Source organism: Gopherus evgoodei, chromosome 4, assembly GCF_007399415.2.
Source record: "Gopherus evgoodei ecotype Sinaloan lineage chromosome 4, rGopEvg1_v1.p, whole genome shotgun sequence".
NCBI classification, from domain to species: domain Eukaryota; kingdom Metazoa; phylum Chordata; order Testudines; family Testudinidae; genus Gopherus; species Gopherus evgoodei.
Genome location: NC_044325.1, coordinates 46,454,297 through 46,476,927, shown reverse-complemented (window position 1 = coordinate 46,476,927; position 22,631 = coordinate 46,454,297). Strand labels below are relative to the sequence as shown.

Here is a 22,631-nt window from a genome sequence, read left to right as displayed (position 1 = left end):
TGTAGGAATGTGGGCCTGGCTCCACCAATGTTTGGGCTTACCGTGCTTTGGGGGGCCTCATACTTCAGGGGAATGGAGGTCCAAGGGAGACTGGGGGGTTAGTGGGGGGCCTGGCACCAGCAGCAGCAAGTGACCAGGCCTCAGCGTGTCCTGCTCCACTCTGCCCCACTGGCTCCTGGTGTCGCTCGGGGGAGGAGATGGAAGCCGGAAAGAGGCGGGGCGGGGACTTGGAGGAAGGGGTGGAATGGGGGCAGGGAGAGGGCGTAACGGGTGGGCTGGGGCCAGGTTGTTTACTGCTGCCGGCACCAGGCCCTCTGCTAACCCCCCAGGCTGCCCAGTACCCGCGTCCCCCTGAAGTGCGGGGCCCCCCAAAGCATGGGGTGGTTGCCCCAGTTCGTCCTATGGATGGAGTGGCTCTGCCTGGACTCCATGTCCCCCTGAAGTGCGGGGTCCCCCAAAGCACGGGGCATGGGGTGGTTGCACCTGTCCATCCTATGGACGGGACGGCTCTGCTTGGACCCATTCTGGGCACCACCAGAAATCATACAGGCATGGCACCCGTTGGACCTATTAACCTTATCAATTGGCTAGGACAGTCATTCAATAGTGAAATAGTTTGCAACTGTCACCATGTTATACTGACATTTCTCAGAAAAAATTATTAAATATGTATCAGTCATTTTTGTATAACAAAGGATGTTGTCACAGTATCAGTGGTTGCTGATTTGAACATATGCAATATTACAGCAAAGCAAATAAGTTTAAGTACCGTGGCACTAAGATGTGATTATGCACTGACAGTCTGTTCATCTCATGCTATATACACCTGTACTCTGATATAATGTGGTCGTGGGGAATCAAAAATCCCTACCGCATTATAGATGAAACGCCGTTATATCGGGGTAGCGGTGGCAGGGCTGCAGCTGTGTTTTAAAGAGCCCGGGGCTCCGGCCGTGGGGAGCCTTAGGCCCTTTAAATTGCCCGCGGAGCCCCACTGCTGCAACCCCGGGATAGCGGCGGCAGGGCTCCAGCGGTGATTTAAAAGGCCCTGTGCTCCCTGCAGCAGCTGGAGCCCCAGACCCTTTAAAGTGCTGCGGGATCCCCGCTGCTACCGCACTATATGCAAACCTGTGTTATATCGGGTCGTGTTATAGTGGGGTAGAGGTGTAAAAGGTGAAATTCTTTCTTACATAGTTGGAGTAAATGGGTTTTGTTCTAGATACTTAGAAATAAAAATATTTTAAATAACTATAGTAAAGAATTAGGAAAGAGACAACAGCAACCCTCCAATCCATAGCCTCTTAAGAAGAACCAAATAGCAAATAAAACTGTTGGTTGTATTCACAACAGCAGTATACGTTGATGTGGACACAGTGGTGAAAAGAGGACAGACAGATGCATGGAATTAAGAGGCAGGCCGCAACTTTTATTAAACTTTAGCACAGAGGAGGGAAGCTACCTACTCATCACCCAGGTTTGCCTATACTAAGCATTTAATTGGTTCCAGTTTAGGGGCACAGGACTCCTTACAATGTAACTCCTAACTTGGGATAGACTCTCCTCAGGCTACCGCCCAGAATTTAGTTCTCTCTGAGTGCTAGCACCCGCCTGCTGCCCCCCCTTGGGGTCAGAGTATGCAGAAGGGTGGGGACCTTGGCCTTATCTCGTGAGTTCAAGGCCTATCACCAAATTCCAGGTCGTTTACTTCCCGGGAACAGTTCATTTTATCCCTTTTAACTAACTGCAAGTTGCAAATAATTAATAACGCAAACCAATTACCTCAGTTAGATTCTAAACACATTCCTATTTAATCTGCAGTGGTTTTGAAGGTGCTGTGAGGAAGATGAAAAAACTCCCTGATCCCTTGCAGGCTGTTCCATGGGGGAAAAAATTACTTCTGATATCCAGACAGGTGGTTGGCTAGACCAACAGCATCTGTCATGCCGCTTCTCATTCCTAGTTCAGGATGGGTAGGGTGGGGCTGCTGGAATGGAACTGAAAGAGGTTCCACATGGTCCCTATTCCAGGTTAAATCCTGGGAGCTGGGGAATGCTGGCAAATTAACACTCCTCCCCCCAGCTGGCCAGTGGATGCCAGAGACTCCCAAGTAGGGAGGAGCTACTTGGTGTTCCTAAGCAAGTGTCTCCTCTCTTGCTTCTGAGACTATCCCCCTTCACCACTGGCCCCATCAAGTTCCCCACCCTGGTTGAGGAGGGTGGGTGGCATTTGTTGCTTTTCTACTCCACTGGACAATTGACTATGCATTAAGGGTGAAGTTCACCGCTTCTAGCAGGGACTGGGGAAACCCCAGTGCACTACAGAGGGGGTGGCTGAAAACAGATGCAGAGGGGAATGGAAAACTCAGGGTGTGTACACTAGGAAAAGTGTCTTTTTGTTTAACCATGTGGCAACTAGCTCATGATAAAATCCTAGTGTGGATGAGAACATTTGCAGTTGTCACACATGGTAGCTAGTTAACATAAATGCATGCAGAGAGCGTGGGATCACCTTAGTGATGACAAGTCTGTTGGAGGAGAGGAGAGAGGGCTGGGCTCTGCATTGGTTTGAATAGCCCACTATATGAATGGATTTTGGGAGAGGCTAGGGCATGACTAGTAGGTCCACATTTATGCAGCCTAGTGGCCAAGAACCCGTGTGCATTGGAGAATGATTAATGGTTCCTATTCTAGTCTATGGGCTGGACCGATAGCTATGGATGTTCTGCAGAGCTGCCCTGTGTGCATCAGTGTTGAGTGCAGTGATAGTCCTGGTATTATCTTACTGTTCCAGATTTTAATAATTAATTGCTAATGAGCTATGTAAACAAATATAAAAACACTATAGTTACACACCACAACCTCTTTCTGCTACTGTGGGTGAATATCACAGTAAATAATCTCTTTGCTGAGAGAATAACTGCAAAATTATTATTTGAGGTACAGTTAACCATACTGTCTGTGTGTTAAAGGAAACTAACAGTAGAAGAGAGAGAACGGTTACAGAAAGAAGAAAAACTTTCTAAAGTAGACAAGAAAATTAATCATGTTGCTGAAGAACTAAACACTTACAGGTATTTACAAATTTGTATTTACTGTTGGCGTTTGCTCTAAAGTTTACAAAATCCGCAAGAGAATTAGTAAATTTACTACTTATAATGCATTGTTATGGAATATATTCTGTCCTCCACCCCATTTTGATGCTTTCTATAGTAATGCTAGTTTATACAAATGAATTTGTGTGTGTGTGTCTGATGATAAATACACATGATGCTCAAGTGCCTAGTGGCAGGCTCTCTTCTTCCATCAGTGTGTAGAATCTAAAATTGTATTACAATTAAAGCAGGGTGGGTAGGACAGTTTGTCTTTGAGGTTACCAAAGAATGGCATGATTCTTGAACCTTTACTTCCCTTGGAAGTTGGTGACTTTTTGAGCACAATTTGATGACTGGTTCTTTAGAACAGGGGTTTCTCAGTCTTTTTCTTTTTGCGTCCTCCCCCTCTCTCAACATGCTATAAAAACTCCATGGCCCACCTGTGTCACAATAACTGCATATAAAAGCCAGGGCCAATGTTAAGGGGTAGCAAAACACAATCTGTCCTTTTGTATTTAGGCAAAATATGAAGTAGTAGGGAAATTTTATTTTAAAGTTTCTAAGAGGATATTGCAAATAGTGGAACATAATTAAAATCTGTGCTTACCTTGTGCCTAATCTTTGGGTGTGGCTGAGCTGTGTTTAACACAGGGTCTGAAGGAGGATGTAGGTGTGGGTGGGGGGGATTTGAAAAAAATGGCCGTATATCTCCTTTTATGTTCCCTTTTCCTGGGTCATTGTGGTCCCTAGTGCAATTTGCAGCAGTCCTCAAGTCTTTAATGACCCTCAAGGGGCAACTCTGGCAGCTGGTAACTGCAGGTATGCAAAAATGCATTGCTAAAGTAGGTGCTGCAAAGAGTGGGACTGACTCTGCTGGCTCTACATCACTGGAGAATTTCCCTTATGTCAGAGCAATCTTCAGCTTGCCACTTAGACCGCCTTTGCCAGTCTTCAGTAGGACCTAGGATCTCTCTCTCCTCCCCACTCCCCTCTTTTTATTAATCCTTTTTTAAGTAGGCCTTGGTCATAGGTAACAATAGTGTTGTTTGTGTGTGAACTCCGAGTTATTTATTTGCAGTGTCACTATCTGTGGTGGTATTCATATTTAAAATTATATTCTGTAACATTTTTATTACAGACAACGAGCAAAAGATCTAGAAGAAGAGCTAGACAGAACCATTCATTCTTATCAGAGTCAGGTATGTACTTTGATTTAACTTGGCATTTTGCCATATGCAGGAATGCAACAGTTGACTTTCAGCTTGAAACTACCGCTTTAAAGCTGCTTGCAGTACTGCATTTGGCATTATTTGGGTAATGTTATCAGACATACCTTGATATAAATTACAATTAGCAACGTGAGTGGTATTTTTGAGTAAGAGTATAACTTCTCAATTTAAACTCTGGGGGCCTGTTCATGTATCAGAAAACAGCCTTGAAGTCTTAATTTTTTTTTTTTTTTGGTCAGATGAATAACTTATTTTAAAGGTACAGGAACTCCTCAATGTTGTAATTATGTTCCTGAAAAATGCAACTTTAAGCGAAACAATGTTAAGCGAATCTAATTTCCCCATAAGAATTAATGTAAATGAGGCGGTTACGTTCCAGGGAAATTTTTTCACCAGACAAAAGACTGCATGCTCGCACACACACTCTCTCTCACACTCTCTCTCTCTGTTTTAAACAAAATTTAATACTGGTACACCGTGGTGATGATGATTGTGAAGCTTAGTTGAGGTAGAGGAGTCAGTGGGTGGGATATTTCCCAGGGAATGCCTTACTGCTAAATGAACTAGCAATTAACTGAGCCCTCAAGGGTTAACACTCTCAACACTCTACAAGGCAGCAGGAAAGGAGGGAGGGCAGACAGAGACACACACCCTGTGTGTGAGAGAAAAAATGCGCACTTCCCCTTTAAATAGCTGACCCCCAGGTTAAGTACACTGCCTTCTTAATAAAATCAGCTTGCTGAGACCTGAGAGGGCAGCTACTGCCTAGAAGCTCCCTCCCTCCATAGTATGTCCCCCCCTGCTCTGTGGAAGATGGGGGTGAGCAGGGGGAAGGGGGAGACACCCTGACATTAACACCTTTCTTCTCCCCTTCCTCCAGACAGCAAGTAGGAGTCTCTGGGAGCAGCTCCAAGGCAGAGGGCAGGAGCAGCACATGGCAGTGCTGGGAGGGACAGCTGCTGCAAAGGGAATTTAGGGGAGTGGGGAGCTGATAGGGGCGCTGCTGGTCCACCTTGGTTCCAACCACCCACCAGCTAGCTGCAACTGGCTGCTCTTCCTGCAAGCAGTAGACAAAACAGGCGGCTGTCAGACGACTTAGAAGGGAGCATTTCACAACTTCAAATGAGCATGTTCCCTAATTGATCAGCAACTTAACATTGAAACAATGTTAACCCGGAGTTCCTGTACTCTATGCATATCTCTTTTTTTAATAGATTACTTCACATGAGAAAAAAGCTCACGATAACTGGGTAAGTTCCAAATATTAAAATTTCTCAGCTCTGTCATTGAAGAGCACTGTAATGTTTCTGTCTGCTGAACAGACTGCATTATACCTTGACTTTAGTGGGGTGTTTACAGACAAAAAACCTAAAGACTTGTCTGTCATTCAGAAACCTACTAACAAAAATATTTAATGAATAGTTTTATCATTTAAAATAGCTGTAGTAATTAAACCAAGTCTGTAACATTCTGGCAGAATTAAAGAAAATCACTTGAGATATATAGATATATATAAAAAAATCCACTGGAACAAGATGATGTTTAATAATTGTTTGATGTTTTGTAAATAAACTTTTTGTCCTTGTTTCAATGGCATTTTAATAAATTCCCTGGCTGTACTGTTCTGCCTTTATCTAATAGTAAAAGACATTTTGTCCTGTGATAACATTCTGCTCCACTGCTTTTTTTTTTTTTTTTTTTTTTGTTAAGAATATTATTGCAAAATCCATTTATCTCTTCTCTTAAACTAGAAAATGAAAAACTCTCACTACTAATAAATACTTCAATCTTGCAAAGGGGTCTACATAGGAGAGAATCCTATTAATGTGTTAATGGGATTCCATTCTAGGGTACTCCCCATACTGCCCTAGCCAGGGTACTTTTTTGCAGGTTTTCAAATAGATCTTATTTAGGTCTTAAAACTTGCTTATAATTTTGAATGGTGTGGGTTTGGTTTTTTCTCCTCTGTATTTCCCCATGGCCGATTTTAATGTGTGCCTCAAAGAATCTATAAGTCAGGATAGGTAAGGTTAGTTTCTGCCATCGGATATTCACAAGCAGCTTCCATTGAAGTCAGAGTTGTGTGCGTGTAACTGTGGGAATAGTTTGGCCCTAAGGTAAGTGTATTTTATTCAAGAAGAGAACAAAAGACCGTATTTCATCCCCTCTTCCCTTCACTGTTAGTACAAACTTTGATTTTTTTCATTTGCCTGCTCTTTATTTGAAATTCATCCACTATCACTTTTGAAACGAATCTTTTTCAGGATTTTTTCATTAATTGTTGTTGTACTGTTCTTATGAAGACATTAAAAAGAATAATTAATATCTAACATTATTTGATCTTGTTTTAACTTGAGATCTTACTTAAGTTTACACATTTGCTTTCAAGATTACAATCGGTTTATAATGCTTGTTTTGGATTCTATAAGGTCAGTACTATTAGTAACTTTACTTCTTGGCTTCCTTTGATTTGCACTATTTTCAAATGCAGCAAAAATCTGATGTGGGGTGTAGCCTCTTAAAATTCCAAATAAGACTGATTCTGATCATGTGATGTTTTAACTATTGACTTCAGTGGAACTGCTAATAATTTACACTGATTGTGAAAAATATCTAGGATTTTCAATCTCCTCTAAGTCAGAATTTCCTAGTGTGTGTTTTCTGTATGGATGGTTATTAAAAATATTATGCTGGTTTTTTGTTGCTGAAATCCAATATATGATGTACCTTTTGCACTTTCCTAAAAAGTACATGTGATAATTTCCCGTACAGTTTATAGACTTGTTATGAGCAACAGGCCTACAAATTATCAGTTAGAAATACTTACTGGAAATCCAGGATGTGTACTAGTTATGAAATACTTAATTGAACAGGTTTTTTTTTTTCCCCTCCTAAAGCTGACAGCCCGGGCAGCGGAAAGACATCTCAATGATCTGAGAAAAGAAAATGCGCACAACAGACAAAAGTAAGTGTACAGGATAGATTCTGAACAATATAATTTAGCTGTAATTTTGCTCTTTTCTGAAAGAGCTAGTGGAAAAGCATAAAACCAGAACTGACACAGCTACAAATGGGTGTGGGTAAATTATTTTTCAGATTGTGCATGACTTAATGTGTTATGGTCATTCATGTATTTTCAGTATAAAACCCTTAACTAATGAATCCACAGGTTTGTAGGGCAAAGGGCTGCATTCCTGTTTTTCTTCCGTGTGTTAGTAATGTTCTTTGATAATGGAAGACCTTGGATGGGTGGTGGAAACATTTCTGAGAGACTGATACTTGTAGAAATGGAGAACTGTTGAGAGTCTAGACTGAGCAGGAGTGATTTCTTAGCCACACTACAGTACAAATTGCGCCAGCAACGATCAGGTTACAGAATGTTAGTAGCATGGTTCATTTTCAGTCTCCTCTCCATAGTTGAAATGGTAGAAGGACCATTAGTCCATTTTGGCATAGATACTGATGGAGAGAATGTTGTTCTGTTTTGGTATTGAAAGAAGGGGACAAATGAAATGTAACCAGGGTTATAGTATGTGAATGTAAGATCTGGTTAAAAATATTGAAATTAAATACCTATTTTGAGAAAGATAGCACCAGGAATTTGTTAAATGATCTATATTAACCAGGAACATTGATTACTGAATGTTTGTACTCTTAACATTGAGTACTGGTTACTTATTTAATAGACCATTTAAAAATACTTGAAAGGAGGTTTACAGTAACTGAGGATCATGTGATATTGGGGCTTATAACATTTGTTCCATTTTTAATGTGTGAATTAAAATTTTTACCTATCAGTATAAAGATGGATGAGTATTTTGAGGAATACTTAAATTGATAACTTGTTCTATGTTTGACAATTATTCTTTGTAATTTATTTCACTAGCTAATGTAATATCTTTGATACTACCTAGGAAATGGAATACTAGATTAATTTTGTATTTCAATAGAAATATTGGTGGAGAATGATGGATTTCCAGGAAACTGGTATGATAGGTTTTTTTAATAAAGTTAGTAACTTTTTTTTTTTTGTTCTTCCCATATTTACAGATTAACTGAAATGGAATTTAGATTTGACCTTTTAGAAAAAGATCCTCATGCTCTTGATGTCCCAGTTATACCATTTGGCAGAGGTACAGTGGAGTTTTTTAAACTTTTTTTTTGTTTTTTGGATTGTAAAATACTACAGGTGTAGTGGTGATGGTGTTTTGGCTTCCCCCCACTCCAAAACAGCATATTCATAACTGTAAGCACAGCAAGCATTTGTGCATGCAAATATCACCTTTTAAAAAAATAAAAATAAAAAGCTGACCCTGAGTGAATAAATTATTCAGGATCACTTAAACATTTTTCTACTGGGTCTTTAGTCTAAAATAAGAATTTTGAAATGCCTTTGAAATTAGACTGAAAACATGGCACATGGTGGTTTCATTCTAGAACACATAATAAAACCACCAGATTCATTTCACTTGTGACCAAGTTTTGAATTTAAATTGTGAAAAATAAACTACTTACGTGGTTTTTAACACTGAATTTTAATATTTTGTTTTAACTGTTCCAGAGCATTCTCCATATGGACCCTCACCCATGGGCCGGCCTTCATCTGAAACAAGAGCTTTTCTTTCCCCGCCAACCTTATTGGAGGGCCCCTTAAGACTTTCACCTATGCTTCCAGGTAGTGGAGGAAGAGATACAATTCTTAAATTTCAGATCGTCTCTATTCTGAATTTCATTCTCCTCTATTAATCTCTCACCTTTTTCTCTTGATGGTGACCAGCAAAAGTATTTATTTAAAAACAGCCAATTCAGTATAAAATGAAATCCCCAGATAAACATGAAAATAATTTTTCTACTCATTTTTAAAGCAGGCCATTATGTAATACTGGACCACTAAACTATGGTTTTACTCATTGTGGCATCACTTTCTACAGAAGTGTAGGGAAACAGGCAAACTTAGTCTCTCTTGGGCAGACAGAGATGCTGCTTAAGCCTTTCCTCCTTTACAAAGGTAGAATTCCTGCTCAATCTCATTCCACGATCAGCAACAAAAGTTGGTCAGTGACATCATTAGTTTCCTGAAGAGAGTGCTGCTGCTCCCAGCTCAGAGAATAGTGGTCTGAAGATGACAAAGGGAGGGGAGTGCACCTATGCAACCAAACAGTGTGCGACAATCCTAATGGGGCTGGCAAGAAATATGTATCTCTGGGAAGTGAGGTAGGGCTTGAAGGAAGGAGTACCTTCCTCTTCTCTCTTTCCCCCCAACCGCTCCAAAAAATAAAATAAAATAAAAATAAAATCTGTGGCAGCCTTTGTTCAGGAGAACACCACTGTCCCACAGATGTAAGAGAGAGGGGGAGAATTTGTGCATCCCTTCACCTCTGTCTCCCACAGATTCTGTAGTACTCTTTGTGAACATAAGAGAACTGGAGGAATGGGGATAAGGTGAAGTGTTGCCAGGGAGCTTAGCAGTTTGTTACAATGCAGTGGGAGTTGAAGTCTCTGGCTCATTCTTTGCAGAAGATGCTTCTCCAATTACTATTATTGTTGTCTGCTCCCTAATGACCTATTCAGACCCAACTTGCTTGGAGATGAGATCCTTCTACTTGTGAAGAGAAGGAGGGGGAGCAGCAGATCAGCTTAGGACCCTAAATAATCAAAATTCAATTAAAAATAGCATTTTAAAATTAAAAATTGAGGCCAGTTGCACTTCAAGGTTAACAATTTAAGTTCTTAGAACTTTGAAAATGCAGACTGAAGATGGAAAGTTTGGATTTAGCTATGCCACATTTAAAAAAATCATCTCTTAATTAATAATTTATTATATAAATAATAGGAGAAATTGGAATTTTGTATACACCTTTACATTACAAATACCTTCAAATTTGAAGAGGAAACAATACAGTAGTTATTAACAGTTGAATGGTGTTAAGGTGTCACCCCCACTCTGAACTTTTTAGGGTACAGATGTGGGGACCTGCATGAGGTAACCCCTAAGCTTATTTATCAGTTTAGATCTAGTAGCTGCCACAACCAAATAGTTTAAACAAACGTTTATGGGAAAGTCATTGGGAAACTCTGTCTTCCCCTCAAATATTTCCCCAGTCTTTATCCCCCTTTTCCTGTCAGGATTGAGACTGATTCACCTCCCACCAATTCCTGGTGAGCCCAGATCCAAAAAACCGTTGGATCTTAAAACAAGGAAAAATCATTCAGGTTCTAAAAATAAGACTTTTAATTAAATAAAAAGGATGAAAGGAAACCTCTGTGAGATTAGCCTGCAAGCCACTCTCACAGACAAGATTCAAAACACAGAGGATGTCCCTATGGGCAAAACCTTAATTATACAAAGAAACCCAATTTGATTCTTCCTCTATGCAAAAAGCAGTCACAAAAGAAAATAAAAAGTAGTAAGTGTTTAGAGAAGGAATGTATTAGATTATGTTTAAGAAATGTTAGATGGCTGATTCCTGGATACTTCACTCCAGCACAAACTTTTCTGAACAGACCAAAGACTGATTTCCCTCCTCCCTCTCTGAAAACATCTTGTCCCCCCATTGGTTCCTCTGGTCAGGTGTCAGCTGGGCTATGTGAACTTCTTAACCCTTTACAGGTAAAAGAGGAATTAACCCTTAACTGTCTGCTTATGACAAATGGTCTCCAGAATGATTTGGTTCTCGGGGGAGGGGCCCGCAGGAGGAAGGAATGAAAGTTTCAGCTTGTTCACTTTAAAGTGCAATTCTGCTGTGAAAAGAGACCATGTATGCATAGTCCTGCCTGTTTATTTTAGTGACAGAAATAAGTATCTACCATTTATTTCATGCTGCAGAACGAGCAAGATATTTAAAAAAAATTGGTAACTAAGTTCTGATTTGTATAATCTTTTTTTAATTTTGTGTAAGACAGAAAATAGCTTGACTTTCAGAGTCCAGGCTGTTTGAGGTGCTGACAGTTAAGAAAAGTAATTGAAACTCAACATGACGACATGGAGTTTCATATTTGTGTCCTTTTTTTTTCAGAGCAAATCATGCTTTTTTTTTTTTTTTAAGGGGAAACTGACAACTTAAGAGTATTTTATAAAAGAATAAAGTAGTTTCACCTACTACACAGCTGCTGAGTTTTCCTTCCCATTTTTAGTGGTCTTACCACACTTTCCCTATTTCTTCTGAACTGTGAAACCAACTTTAAATACTCTAATCTCATTTGATTCTCTTCTCTTCCTACTTTTGAAAGTGTTGCTCACTAGAATGGTAGGTTAAAAAATTCAGTAAGTTCTTTTTTCTTTTAATTTGACCATGTCCCTTTAAGCTGCAGGGGACTGACTGAAGAACTTTTAACAAGAAGGTACCAGCTTGACTGATTGGAATGATGGGAGGATTTATAATATACTTTTTAAAAAGAAGAGGAATCTTAATATATATTCTAGATTCATCTTTTAAGGAATTAAGCTTTTATTTCTTCTTTAAGCAAACCTTTTAAACACCTTCAGTAAACATGACAACTAAGCTGATGCAGCAATTATGGTGACTCAGGACAATTTACCTGGTTAATTGTCCTGCTTTAGCTATGCTTCTACCACATATTTAAAGCACTGGCATCTTGAGTGTTTTTTTTTTCTTTTACTGTTGACAGTGAAGATTGCTGCAAAACATTATTACAATGTTTGAATAAACTGATATCTTATTTCTTTAATAAGGATCAAGAGGAGCAGGGAACCCTGCCATGTATGAAGCTGCTAATGAAAGAGGAGAATTGAGCTCTGATAGGTTATCTGATCCCCACAGAGCACCTTCAGACACTGGGTCCCTATCTCCTCCATGGGATAGAGATCATAGGATAATGCTCCCAGCATCAGGTAAATATCCTGGGCCATCAGATATTTGTAAAAATGTAATAAGAATATTGGAAACTGATGTGTGTTCAGATACTAGCTACATTTTAAAAAGAAATTTATAGTCCTTGCTTTCTACCTAACTGTGACATGTAACCCTACTTTCTGTGTACAAGGGAGAATATGCTGCAACACATGAAGGATATAATAGTAGGTTTATTTCCCCTTGTACACTGGTGAGTCCCAGGAGGAGTTTAGATTTCTCCTGGAGTTCCTCTCCGGAGATACATGGCTCTGTGATGCACTAAGCATAGGACTGTATATATAATGTATAACTGAGCATTGGTGGTTAAATTAAATGCAAATATTTTATTAGAGGCTTGTTCTAGGCATTAGACATTCAAGCCGCGTCTAGTCTGGAAGATTCTGTGATCACTGGAGAAATGGTGAGATCTCAAGAGCTAAGAGAGAGCAGAAGCTGACCCATGATGGGTATGTCTGCACTAGGAAGTGGTGTTTTTTACAAAGAGATAGTTTAACACTTTATGAAATCCTGTATCTTTGTGAAAACACAGGTTTTTCCTAGTGTAGATATACAGATTGTTTAAAGCATATGTGCTAAGTCACTGAAGTTAAACAGGTTTTACTTTTTAATTAAAGGAAGGCTCTGTTAGAGGTTGATTTCACCCTTGCCCTTTCAATTAAATTGTTAATGCTCGATCTCCCATGTGTTCATCAGCAAAACCAGGGACAATCAAACTTGACATTCCTGATACATCTAAGTTACAACGTAAGCATGGGAGAAATGAGGAGGACATAACCTTTCAGGCCATCTATATACATAATAAAACAATAAAGGGCACAAACTCAATTTAAAAAGAAATCCAGTTTCAGGTCACCTTTTAGAACATGAGATGAATATGCCTTGAATGTAGGTATTCCAGATTCAATGAAGTAGGACAGTCTCTATAGCATGGCCTGCTACAGTACATGTTAATGTAGTCTTTAAAAAAAAAATCAAACTTCATTTATATTGAACATATGGAAATTATTCCTGACTTAAGCCCTGATCCAGCATCTCGGTCAACTGCGGCATCGGTCATGTTGGGTTCAATTTGCATAGTAGAATTTTGTATTCATTAGCAGCAGTTGAGATCTTATTTTAAATCTGTGGTAGAATTTGATGTTTTATTTACCAGAAATACAAGTAGTAAGGATGCCCTGCTGGAGACTTATCTTCATTTCTTAGTGTATAATATAGGACATTTGTCTTAACATCTAAAATTAGATATTTTATTTTTTTGGGAGATTTTAAGAAATCCAAAGAGAAACTGGTAGTCCTAATTAACAAAAAAACAGAGAGATTCTGCTAAATAGACTGACTCTTGTGATTAATTGAATGGTAGGTCAGCCATATAATGATCCAACTCTCCCCCCTCGAAGACAAGAAAGATTTTATTCTAATCCTCCAAACTCCGGAAGACTTTCTGGACCAGCAGAACTACGAAGTTATAACATGCAGTCTTTTGATAAAGCAGGTAGGAATTGCTTTAATCTGCTGCCATTATGTGACTGAATGAAAGATCTTTCGATTATATAATTATGTAATAAGGTATGGTAGTAGATGAACTTTTTAGTTACTATGGGCCAAACCTGTAACATGAGATTTTTCTGTTCAGAAACATATTTCAACATTTGCTAGCCCAGATACTACTTTCCTGATTATCAGCATAGCAATCTATTCCACGGGATGGATTGTGCTCACTGAATGGTAGCTATTCAATATTTTCTTTGTAACCTCCTCATTCAGTGTGTGGTCCTGTGCCTAGTCACAGCATTCAAACTCTGCCCTGAATGCAACATTAATAATTTCCTCATGGGCTTTCCTGTGGGACTCATCACTGTAGCATCAAAGTGCTTCACAAATGTTACCACAACACCCTTGTGCGCTAAGATGTTGTTATCACCTCTGCAAAATAGGGAACTGAGGCACAGAGAGATTAAGGCTAAAACTATCAAGTGTCTACTAACTTTGGGTGCCCAAATTGAGACCTTTAGGGCCTGATTTTTTTCAGAGTACTTATTATTTTTATAGCCCCTTTTATGTTCAAACCACAGGACCCACTGACTCAGTTACAGCTGTAAGTGCTCTGCACTCCTGCAAATCAGGTCTTGGATGTTTCAGGTTGAACATCCAGAAAATGAGGAATACACACGGTATGCCTATGCTGCATCTTGGGGTGAGCCTCTCAGCCCAGGTCCAGACTTGTGGTAATGGGGTTTGCACTAGCATGCTAAAAATAATTGTACAGAGCTTGCTTTGGGGTAGTGACTTGAGCTGGAGCTCGGGGTGTGAACCCCGCCCTAGCTCCTAGGTTTGACAGCTAGAGTGCCACCCTGCTGGTGCTCAGTAAAGATTCCATAGGGTGCTTTAATGTAATACTGTTTCAAATGGTGCTGTGTTGAAGTATGCTATGTCTACACAGAGCAGTTAATGCATAAAGTTAGTGCACTCTAGAAATCACATGTCAGTAGAGTGTACCCCACTGAGTAGATGATCCACAAAAGGACCTTAATAATCTGTTTGTTGTTTGAGAAAAACTTCTCTGAGTTATGGAAGAAGCAAACCAAATATAAAGTGCAAATAGAGGTCCAGCGTTACTTGCCTGGTGGCATAAGTAGCTGTCCTGGCATTTCAGTGCCTTTTGCTCATATAAAAGGAGATGCTAAAGCAGGATTGTTCAAAATTCAATTCCCCAGTGTGTGGTTTTCATTTTGTATTGTCACTGTTCTTTATTTTAGGGAGGGCCACACTCAATCTGTCAGATTCCCTTCTGGCATCCTCTCCTCTCCTCTCCAACTCTTTTCATTTTGTTTTTGGGAACATTTTAATTCTTATGAAAGGTGCCAGATTAATACACTGGAGATTAAATTTATTTTTGTTTACAAGACAGATCTAAAACAAGTAGCAACAAGGCATTGTGGGGAAACTTGCACTATGATTCTTTCTCAGCCCTGATCCAGGTTTGATATAGGGGGTGAGAGAATATTGCAGTCTCCTTGGTGATTTTGCTAAGATTTCTGCCATGTGTCTGTTGTGATGGTGGCCATCTTTGTAGGCCTTCAGACTGAAGGATAGACCACAGAAATTTAGTTGGACCAAAAGTAGCAAACCTTAGTGGTGTGGTGTATACTAAGATGTCTGTTCCCAGGCAAGGAAGATCATTCATGTTATAACTGAGAAATATAATATCGAGGACAAAAAACTTTATTTGACCAACAGCAACTTAGAAAAACTGCAGCAGGTTGTGGTGCTAACATGGGATGTTTATCCTCTTCCTAAATGCATATGATAATGTTCAGGCCCAGATACATGATCCTTAATTGCCTCTTAGCATGTATACAACTGCTAAGCAAGATACCATATCTGACAGTATCCAACACCTCCCCCTCCCTTTTTTTGTGTGTGTGGGGGCGGGCAAATTGTTATTTTGCAGTAAGTTATCTTGTTTGGGGAAGAAGTGGTGGGAAAATGTATCAGTGCTACTTTACTTCGTTACTTTTCAACACAGATGGGCAAGCATCTCCAGAAAATAGTCTGAGGACAGAGTCAAGTGGAAATGGAACTAAAGACCATCCCAATTTTAGTGTAAGTAATGATGAACAAAACTTAGAAAATTGTGCAAGGATTTTTTAACCTAGTTTGTTCTAACATTAAGGTAAGGTTTTTGTTTTGTATATACTAGATCAGTTATGTTCCAGTTTGTTCCTCTTTTATCACTTTGAAAAGACACAAATCTGTGTGTAGCTTGTGATAGCACCCACAATGTACTAGGCATGTATCCAAGCACATATATAAGACAACACAGTCCCTGTCCCAAATTAATTGACCATCTGAAAAACTAAAGACAAAAGAATGTGGGGAAGGACATTCAACATATAGTGATCAGGGTGATGGCTTGCGCACACTCATTTCCCCACCTTTTTTTTCCTTTGATGGTTCCCAACTGCATTCTTTGAGATGAACTAGCAGGAGATCTGGCAGAGCCAGCAATAGAACCCAAGCTTCTTCGCTCAGTCCTCCACCTCCTTTCTTGAAAATGCAGGCCTCAGGGAACAGGAGAGCTCTCTTTCAGAAAGCTAATTTACCAGTTTCTGATTTTTTGCTACAGAATTTCCTAAATGTGTCTGATCACTCACTTGCCTCTGAAAGTGAAGCAAATGGATCAGGGTTTGGCTCCCCGCCTCTCCCTCCAGTGAGAGCTCCTCTGCTGCTAGTGGATCATAGAGGAGCTTTTATTAGAAGAGGACCTCCTTTCCCACCTCCTCCTCCTATTGGCATGTATGGACCTCGTGAATATTTTCCAAGAGATTTTGCTGGTCTACCACGTCCTTCAGTGGCAAGTATGTAATTTCTCTTTGCATTTGTTTTCTTAATTAGTTTAAATGCTCTAAAACTACCATCCTCAGGGTGTATATGTAAATGATATTCCTAAGCTTACTGTATTTCTCTAAGACCTCTTTTGGTGTTGGTACAGTCTTTCTTCTGCGCACCCTCTTTTCCTCTCCTCCAAATCAAGCTAATGTGAAGGGAAGACAAAGTAGCTAATTTTTCGTAAAGTTACAGTTAAGTCTTAAGTTTTATCCCAAATCTATCCATCCTGTTGCTCTTGGATAATGTACTACAGAACAGATGTACAAATAGTGATTTTACAGTTAAGGAAACTAGGCCAGATCCTCTAGCCCCCTCCCTGTTTCCCAGCAGGGGTAGAGCTGGCATAACCAGTTCCTATGCCAGTACCCCCTCAGCATAGACAGGATGTTTGGTGGGGGGAGTGGGTGGCACTGGCAGAGTGGGTGGCACTGGCAGAGTGCACTGCACTCTAACTGTTGAGGCTCATAGCCTGCTGAGGTAGGTTAGAGCAGTCCCCAGGAGCTCTAATTGATGCTAGGGATAGAGAAGATTGGCCAACAATTTCTTTAGAACTAAATTTTACTGTACCGTAAGTGTGCACTTAGACACTTAATTGGTATTGTACAGTTGTCAGGAGATATCTACAATGTATCTAGGAGTGAGTCTTCCAGCTCAGGTTCACTGACTTAGCATACTAAAAATAGCTGTGTAGTCATTCTGACTCAAGCTCTCAAGTCTACCCCAAGGCTTGAGCGCCCAAGCATCAATGTCCAGGCACTGTCTACACAGCTATTTTTAGTGCACTAGCCAGAGCTCTGCTATGCAGATACAGGTTGGGAGGCTCCCTCCTACATGCAGCGTAGATAGTATTAGTCTCTACAGCAGGGGTGGCCAACCTGAGCCTGAGAAGGAGCCAGAATTTACCAATGTACATTGCCAAAGAGCCACAGTAATATGTCAGCAGCCCCCAGCACTTCCTGCCCACTGGTCAGCGCCCCTACCTCCCTGCATTCCTGATTAGCTGTTTTGTGGTGTGCAGGAAGCTCTGGGGAAGGAGGGGGAGGAGTGATGGCATAGCAGGCTCTGGGGAGTGAGCAGGAAGGGGTGGAGTGGGGGGAAGGGCCTGTGGCAGAGCCAGGGGTTGAGCAGTGAGTACCCTCCAGCACACTGGCTCTGCACCAACAGGTTGTCCACCCCTGTGCTATGGTTTCTTTATATACTTACACTAGCTCTTCACTTTTAAAATATCTTCTGCCCTTTGATAACAAGCCATTAGACAGCAATGTGAACTAAATCACACACTAGCTTTAGTTTTGAACTGGAAGCTATGTAAATGAAAAGTTAAATCATCTACAACTGGATAGCTTTTATTTTAGTTAAAGGAAATAAACTGAGATCCTCTCAAGTTCTACAATACTTGTGATACAAGTGCGTAGAATCTGCCAAATTAAGTACAGACCAAGAACAGTAGAGAAGATCTGAAGAGAGATGGGTACTTGGTAATTCAGTGAGGGAAGTAGGAAAATGCCTCACCACAACAGGAAGGCTGAGTGCTGGTATAATGCTACTGTTTCTGTTGCTCTATTTCTGCTGCTCAGAAGATTCTGTAATGGGCAAACCACTAACTGCCCCCAGATTGAAATCAGGGCTTGTCTTTATAACTATCTCAGAGAACTGGAAGGGACCTGGAAAGGTCATTGAGTCCAGCCCCCTGCCGTCATTAGCAGGATCAAGTGCTGATTTTGCCCCAGATCCCTAAGTAGTCCCCTCAGTGATTGAACTCATAATCCTGGGTTTAGCTAGCAGGCCAATGCTTAAACCTCTGAGCTATCCCTTTGCCTCTATTAAGACTCAACCTATTTCATTGGCCTACCTAGGAAGTAGAATGGAGTATTGCTCGCTGTAAAACACTAATTCTGCTTCATGCACAAGATTGTTCTCATGTGGTAGCCTTTTTGGTGACAGATCTGTGGCAGGAGAGGAGAAGCATTGTGTTGGAATTTTGATAAGTTCTAGAATCTGAAGGCTGGTCTATACTATAAGATGACTTATGTCAACCTTACTGTAATCTGCCTAATTAAGTCAGTGTCTATACTACAGTCTTCCTCCACTGACAAAACTTCACCTCAACAAGAGGCATGGGGCTTACGTCAAAGTAGTTAAGGTGATGCAGTGTCTGGGTAGACACCACATCTCTGACAAGACAGCCAATAGGCAATGTAAATGTCACAGAAGAAAGCTGGGCAGCTAGAGCCCACCTGTCCCCTGCTCTGGTGGCTTACCTCCCTCTAAGCCATGAAATTGACAGGACAGCTGGTTCCTGGTGGGGGGGGGGGGAAGAAGGAGGAGGAGGGTGAAAAGCTGAACCCTGTTCTCCTAGGGTAAGAGGCCCGAGGAAGCAGGGGAGGGAACACCACCATGAGCCTATGGAGCAGAGAGACCACACTGCCAGTCTTAAGTTAGTGGAAGCACTCCTGGTGAGGAGACACACTGCTGTGGCTGTAAGCAGGGCTTTGGAGCAGTGGAACTGCAAGTTTCTGCCTGGAGCTGGAACACAGCTCCAAAGCCCTGGCTGTAAGTCATAATAATATAGGTCAGCTTACATTTCTAGTGTAGGCATACCCTCAGTGTACACGTGTGCTATGAGAAAGTGGAACAGAGTTTGACCAATGCCTGTCAGAGCTGCAGAATCAAATTGGGAAGTATCAAACTTCATGTTTGAGGTCACTTAAGATGTGCTAATAGGAGGATGGAGATCAATTTCCCTCAAACAAGTAATTGTTAGCTTCCATGCTCAAGCCACCATCTTGCTCAAATGATCCCATATTCCCCAAAGTAGGCTCTGAAAATGCAACAATACCTCATGATCAAATGTATTGGTGCCATTTAAAATATGTGCCCAGGGACAGTTGTGTTAGGCACATTTTATAAATTCATACACTAGCTCGGTAGGAGGGACAAGATTGTGCTGCACTCAGCTTTGGCTCTATTTTTATAGGGTGATCTTGTCAAAACCATTTAGGGATATTTTTAAAAGGCTTTAAGGGACTATTTACTGAGGGTTTTTTTTTCATTTTCTACCAACAAAAGCTTAACTAACATCCTCAAACTTTTCAAAGGGCTGTGGGGCTTTACAAAAAAAAAAATGCTTTAATATACTGTAAAGTCCCTGCTAACAGTCATCACAGTTCATACTCCACAGGTAGACTTGGATTGTATCCACTGACTATCTCCTCCAGGAACACAGGCCTTTACAAATTGAGCAAAAGGAGAACCATGCAGAATGCCATACCTCAAATACATATGACTATTTGAGATGGCAGTGACATACACATACCTATGTTAGCCCTTGTTACATTGCAGTACCTTGTAATTGGATACCATTGAGAGGTATAACATGGTTTGGTGCATCTTCCACCTCTCTTCCCATCCTAGACTGTAGCACTGGGAATTTCTTAACACCTAGTATAAGTCTTGTTTTCTGGTATCGTATCTTTTTGGTTGTTTACAAACACAGGCCCCTGTTAAGTTGTAAATTATTAAACTGCTAGAAGACTGATTGGCACAGTGAGAAAAAAGCACCTAGTCTGTATTTTTTGGATAATGAAACTTTAAAAATGTAACTAGCTAAATACTTTATATAATCTTTAAACAGTGAGAAATCCATTTCCACTGAGGCCTTTTTCTCAATATCCACCACAAAGAGCTGGATCTTTTCCACCTTCACTTGAAAATAGGAGTGAGCCTCCTGGGTTAATTCATCAATCAAATACTCCAGCTACAGGACATCCAGAGCCACAGCAAGACACCTGAGGCTGTTGTCTGACATCTTGGGAATTAACCTGATGTACTGTTTCTGTACCTGTAAGATCTTCAGTTAAGTAACTTCTGTTACTTAAGGGATTCTATATAAATACTTTGCTCAAATTGAAGCTTAATAGAATAATTCTCAAGATAGTTTTGTAAATAAGGATAAATTAAATGGTTTCCATTGTACAGTAGTCATTGTAAATTAAGTATTTTTAATTGAGTCACCTCTTCTGAAGGTGTACAAAACTAAACTAGAGTAACATTGAGAATTGTCCAGCTATTGTCTCAGCTGCATAGGAAAACTCTGCATGCAAAGAGTGGTGCTTGCTGTAGGAGTAAGACAAAATGTGAAAATAAATGAATTAATAAAACGCAGTCACTAAACTTGTGTGGTGGTAATGTTAAACTGTTCAATTTCTGTATAAACTATTTGACTCTCTCTCTTCTCCAGTCAACTCTTAACATGTGAACCTACTGCAATGCTTGTAGTCGCTAAAGTTTCAGTGAAATTGCCCAAAGCCCTTCAGCTCAAATGATTTGTATCAGTTTAATACTATACTAGACAAGTATAAATTTCACTTAAATGCAATTATGCATTTATATTGTTTAGCTTACCCATTGGGAGAAGAAAAATAGATTGAAAGGGAGAGGGACTTAAGCCATTCTCCATGCTTGACACTGAGTGGAGGAAAGACAAGTGATATGTCAGTGACCTGTTGCAAACATGTTTGTTAAAAGCAAGACCTGGTGCACCAGGCAAGCTGAACTTACCATGACAGCTTTGCTTGGTTTGAAAAACGTGGGCATTTTAATTATGAAATCAGTACATTTTTCTCTAGTGTAAAATCCATTTACACTTAATTTGAGAACTAAAACTGTAGGGAGAAAGGGGGTGGCTAATTAGGCACCTGACTTGTTTTTAGGTACTAGTGTGATCCACAAAAATCCCACTCAGCTGCTGCCTGATGCTGTAGGAACCTGTGCTGCTTAAGTTTCTTCACCCTTGCACACTGCAGCTTCACTCTAGGTACCTGGGTGTCTATCTCCTGACTGAGCATGCACACTACTGACTCAGATAAACAGCCAGCTACCTTAGTACTACTTACTGCTGCCAGGAGGGACTCACAGATTAGGAGAGAGAGGTGTTCAGCTTCCCAAGTCATGCAGGGGTGGTGGGGGGGAGAAAGGGGCAGAGGACCATCTACCATACAATCTTTACCTTACCTGATAGGGTTAGCGCACACATCCCTCTCATAGGTATCTCCCATTGGTTCACATGCTGAGTTTGTGGATCACACTGTTGTTCCTGTGATTTTCTAGGTGCCATGGTATTCACTATTGCAACAGCACTTTGTGGTTTACACCCAAAATAGTGACAGTTTAAGTGCACTACAGAACTGTCAATAGTGAAGGCATGTTCATGGGGAGGCTGGGATACATGCGTTAGCAGAAACATGAACTAGTTAATACTGAAATTTTAAATTGTCATTTCCCCCACTGCAGTAAGTGTGGCAATTCTTCCCTCCCACACCTATGGTTTCAGGCTCAGGAAGACCAGGCTCAGTTCATGTTTCCACTGTTTTTGCATTCAAAGGCCAGAATTGTTTTTAAATTAAATTAGGATAGCTTTGCATCATGGGGTAGATTCAACTGCTAATACAGAAGGCCTAGGTTACAAACAAACTGCTCAGAAGTTTGATCATCACGTGCCCCCTCCCAATACAATCAATCTTCCTCCATTTAATTTGCCAGACTGCTCTGGCTGGATGCTTCATGAAACAAGCATGTGCAAAAAATAGATTCATCAGTGCTGTATGTATTCTAGGGCAGTGTGCCAGTTTGAAAAGAGCAACAACTATAGGCCTAGTAAAGATGTCAAATATGCTGGCTCCTGTGGATCTCCAGGTGCAAAGGAGACAGCAGCAATAGTAAGGAAAAAGTGATCAGAATGGACAAAGTGGGCCAGGACCACCTGAACATGGATTGAGATAAATTAAAAAATTTGGTGGGGTTAGACACTAATAAATGGCAAGGTTTCTTTGAAACATTGCTACTATACAAACAAGCACAGGCTGACACGATAAGGCCATAGACAGCATCAGCAGGGGTGTACCCCATTTCAAATGACTAGTGATGCTTGCTTCTGAGTAGGCAGGAACTTGCAGGTAGTGGCACTTCCTACTGTTTTACATCAATTAAAAAAGTGGGTAGGGTAATTGTCTGAATCAAGTGATTCATTATGTTACTAGGAAGCCTCTG

The 22,631-nt window shown here is 40.6% G+C and overlaps 1 protein-coding gene across 4 annotated transcripts in view; it reads left to right on the top strand.

Annotated features, from left to right (window-relative positions):
- MIA2 (MIA SH3 domain ER export factor 2) overlaps positions 1–20,811 on the top strand; it is a 60,026-nt gene extending 39,215 nt beyond the window's left edge. For all 4 annotated transcript variants that reach the window (XM_030559214.1, XM_030559216.1, XM_030559218.1 and 1 more), the window contains 11 exons: positions 2,969–3,070; positions 4,230–4,290; positions 5,535–5,570; positions 7,218–7,285; positions 8,371–8,453; positions 8,882–8,995; positions 12,014–12,172; positions 13,555–13,686; positions 15,721–15,797; positions 16,321–16,552; positions 20,218–20,811. In XM_030559214.1, coding sequence (XP_030415074.1) covers positions 2,969–3,070; positions 4,230–4,290; positions 5,535–5,570; positions 7,218–7,285; positions 8,371–8,453; positions 8,882–8,995; positions 12,014–12,172; positions 13,555–13,686; positions 15,721–15,797; positions 16,321–16,552; positions 20,218–20,375 — 1,222 coding nt within the window. In that variant the 3' untranslated portion in view covers positions 20,376–20,811. The remainder of the gene's footprint in view (positions 1–2,968; positions 3,071–4,229; positions 4,291–5,534; positions 5,571–7,217; positions 7,286–8,370; positions 8,454–8,881; positions 8,996–12,013; positions 12,173–13,554; positions 13,687–15,720; positions 15,798–16,320; positions 16,553–20,217) is intronic.
- The last annotated feature ends 1,820 nt before the right edge of the window (positions 20,812–22,631 follow it).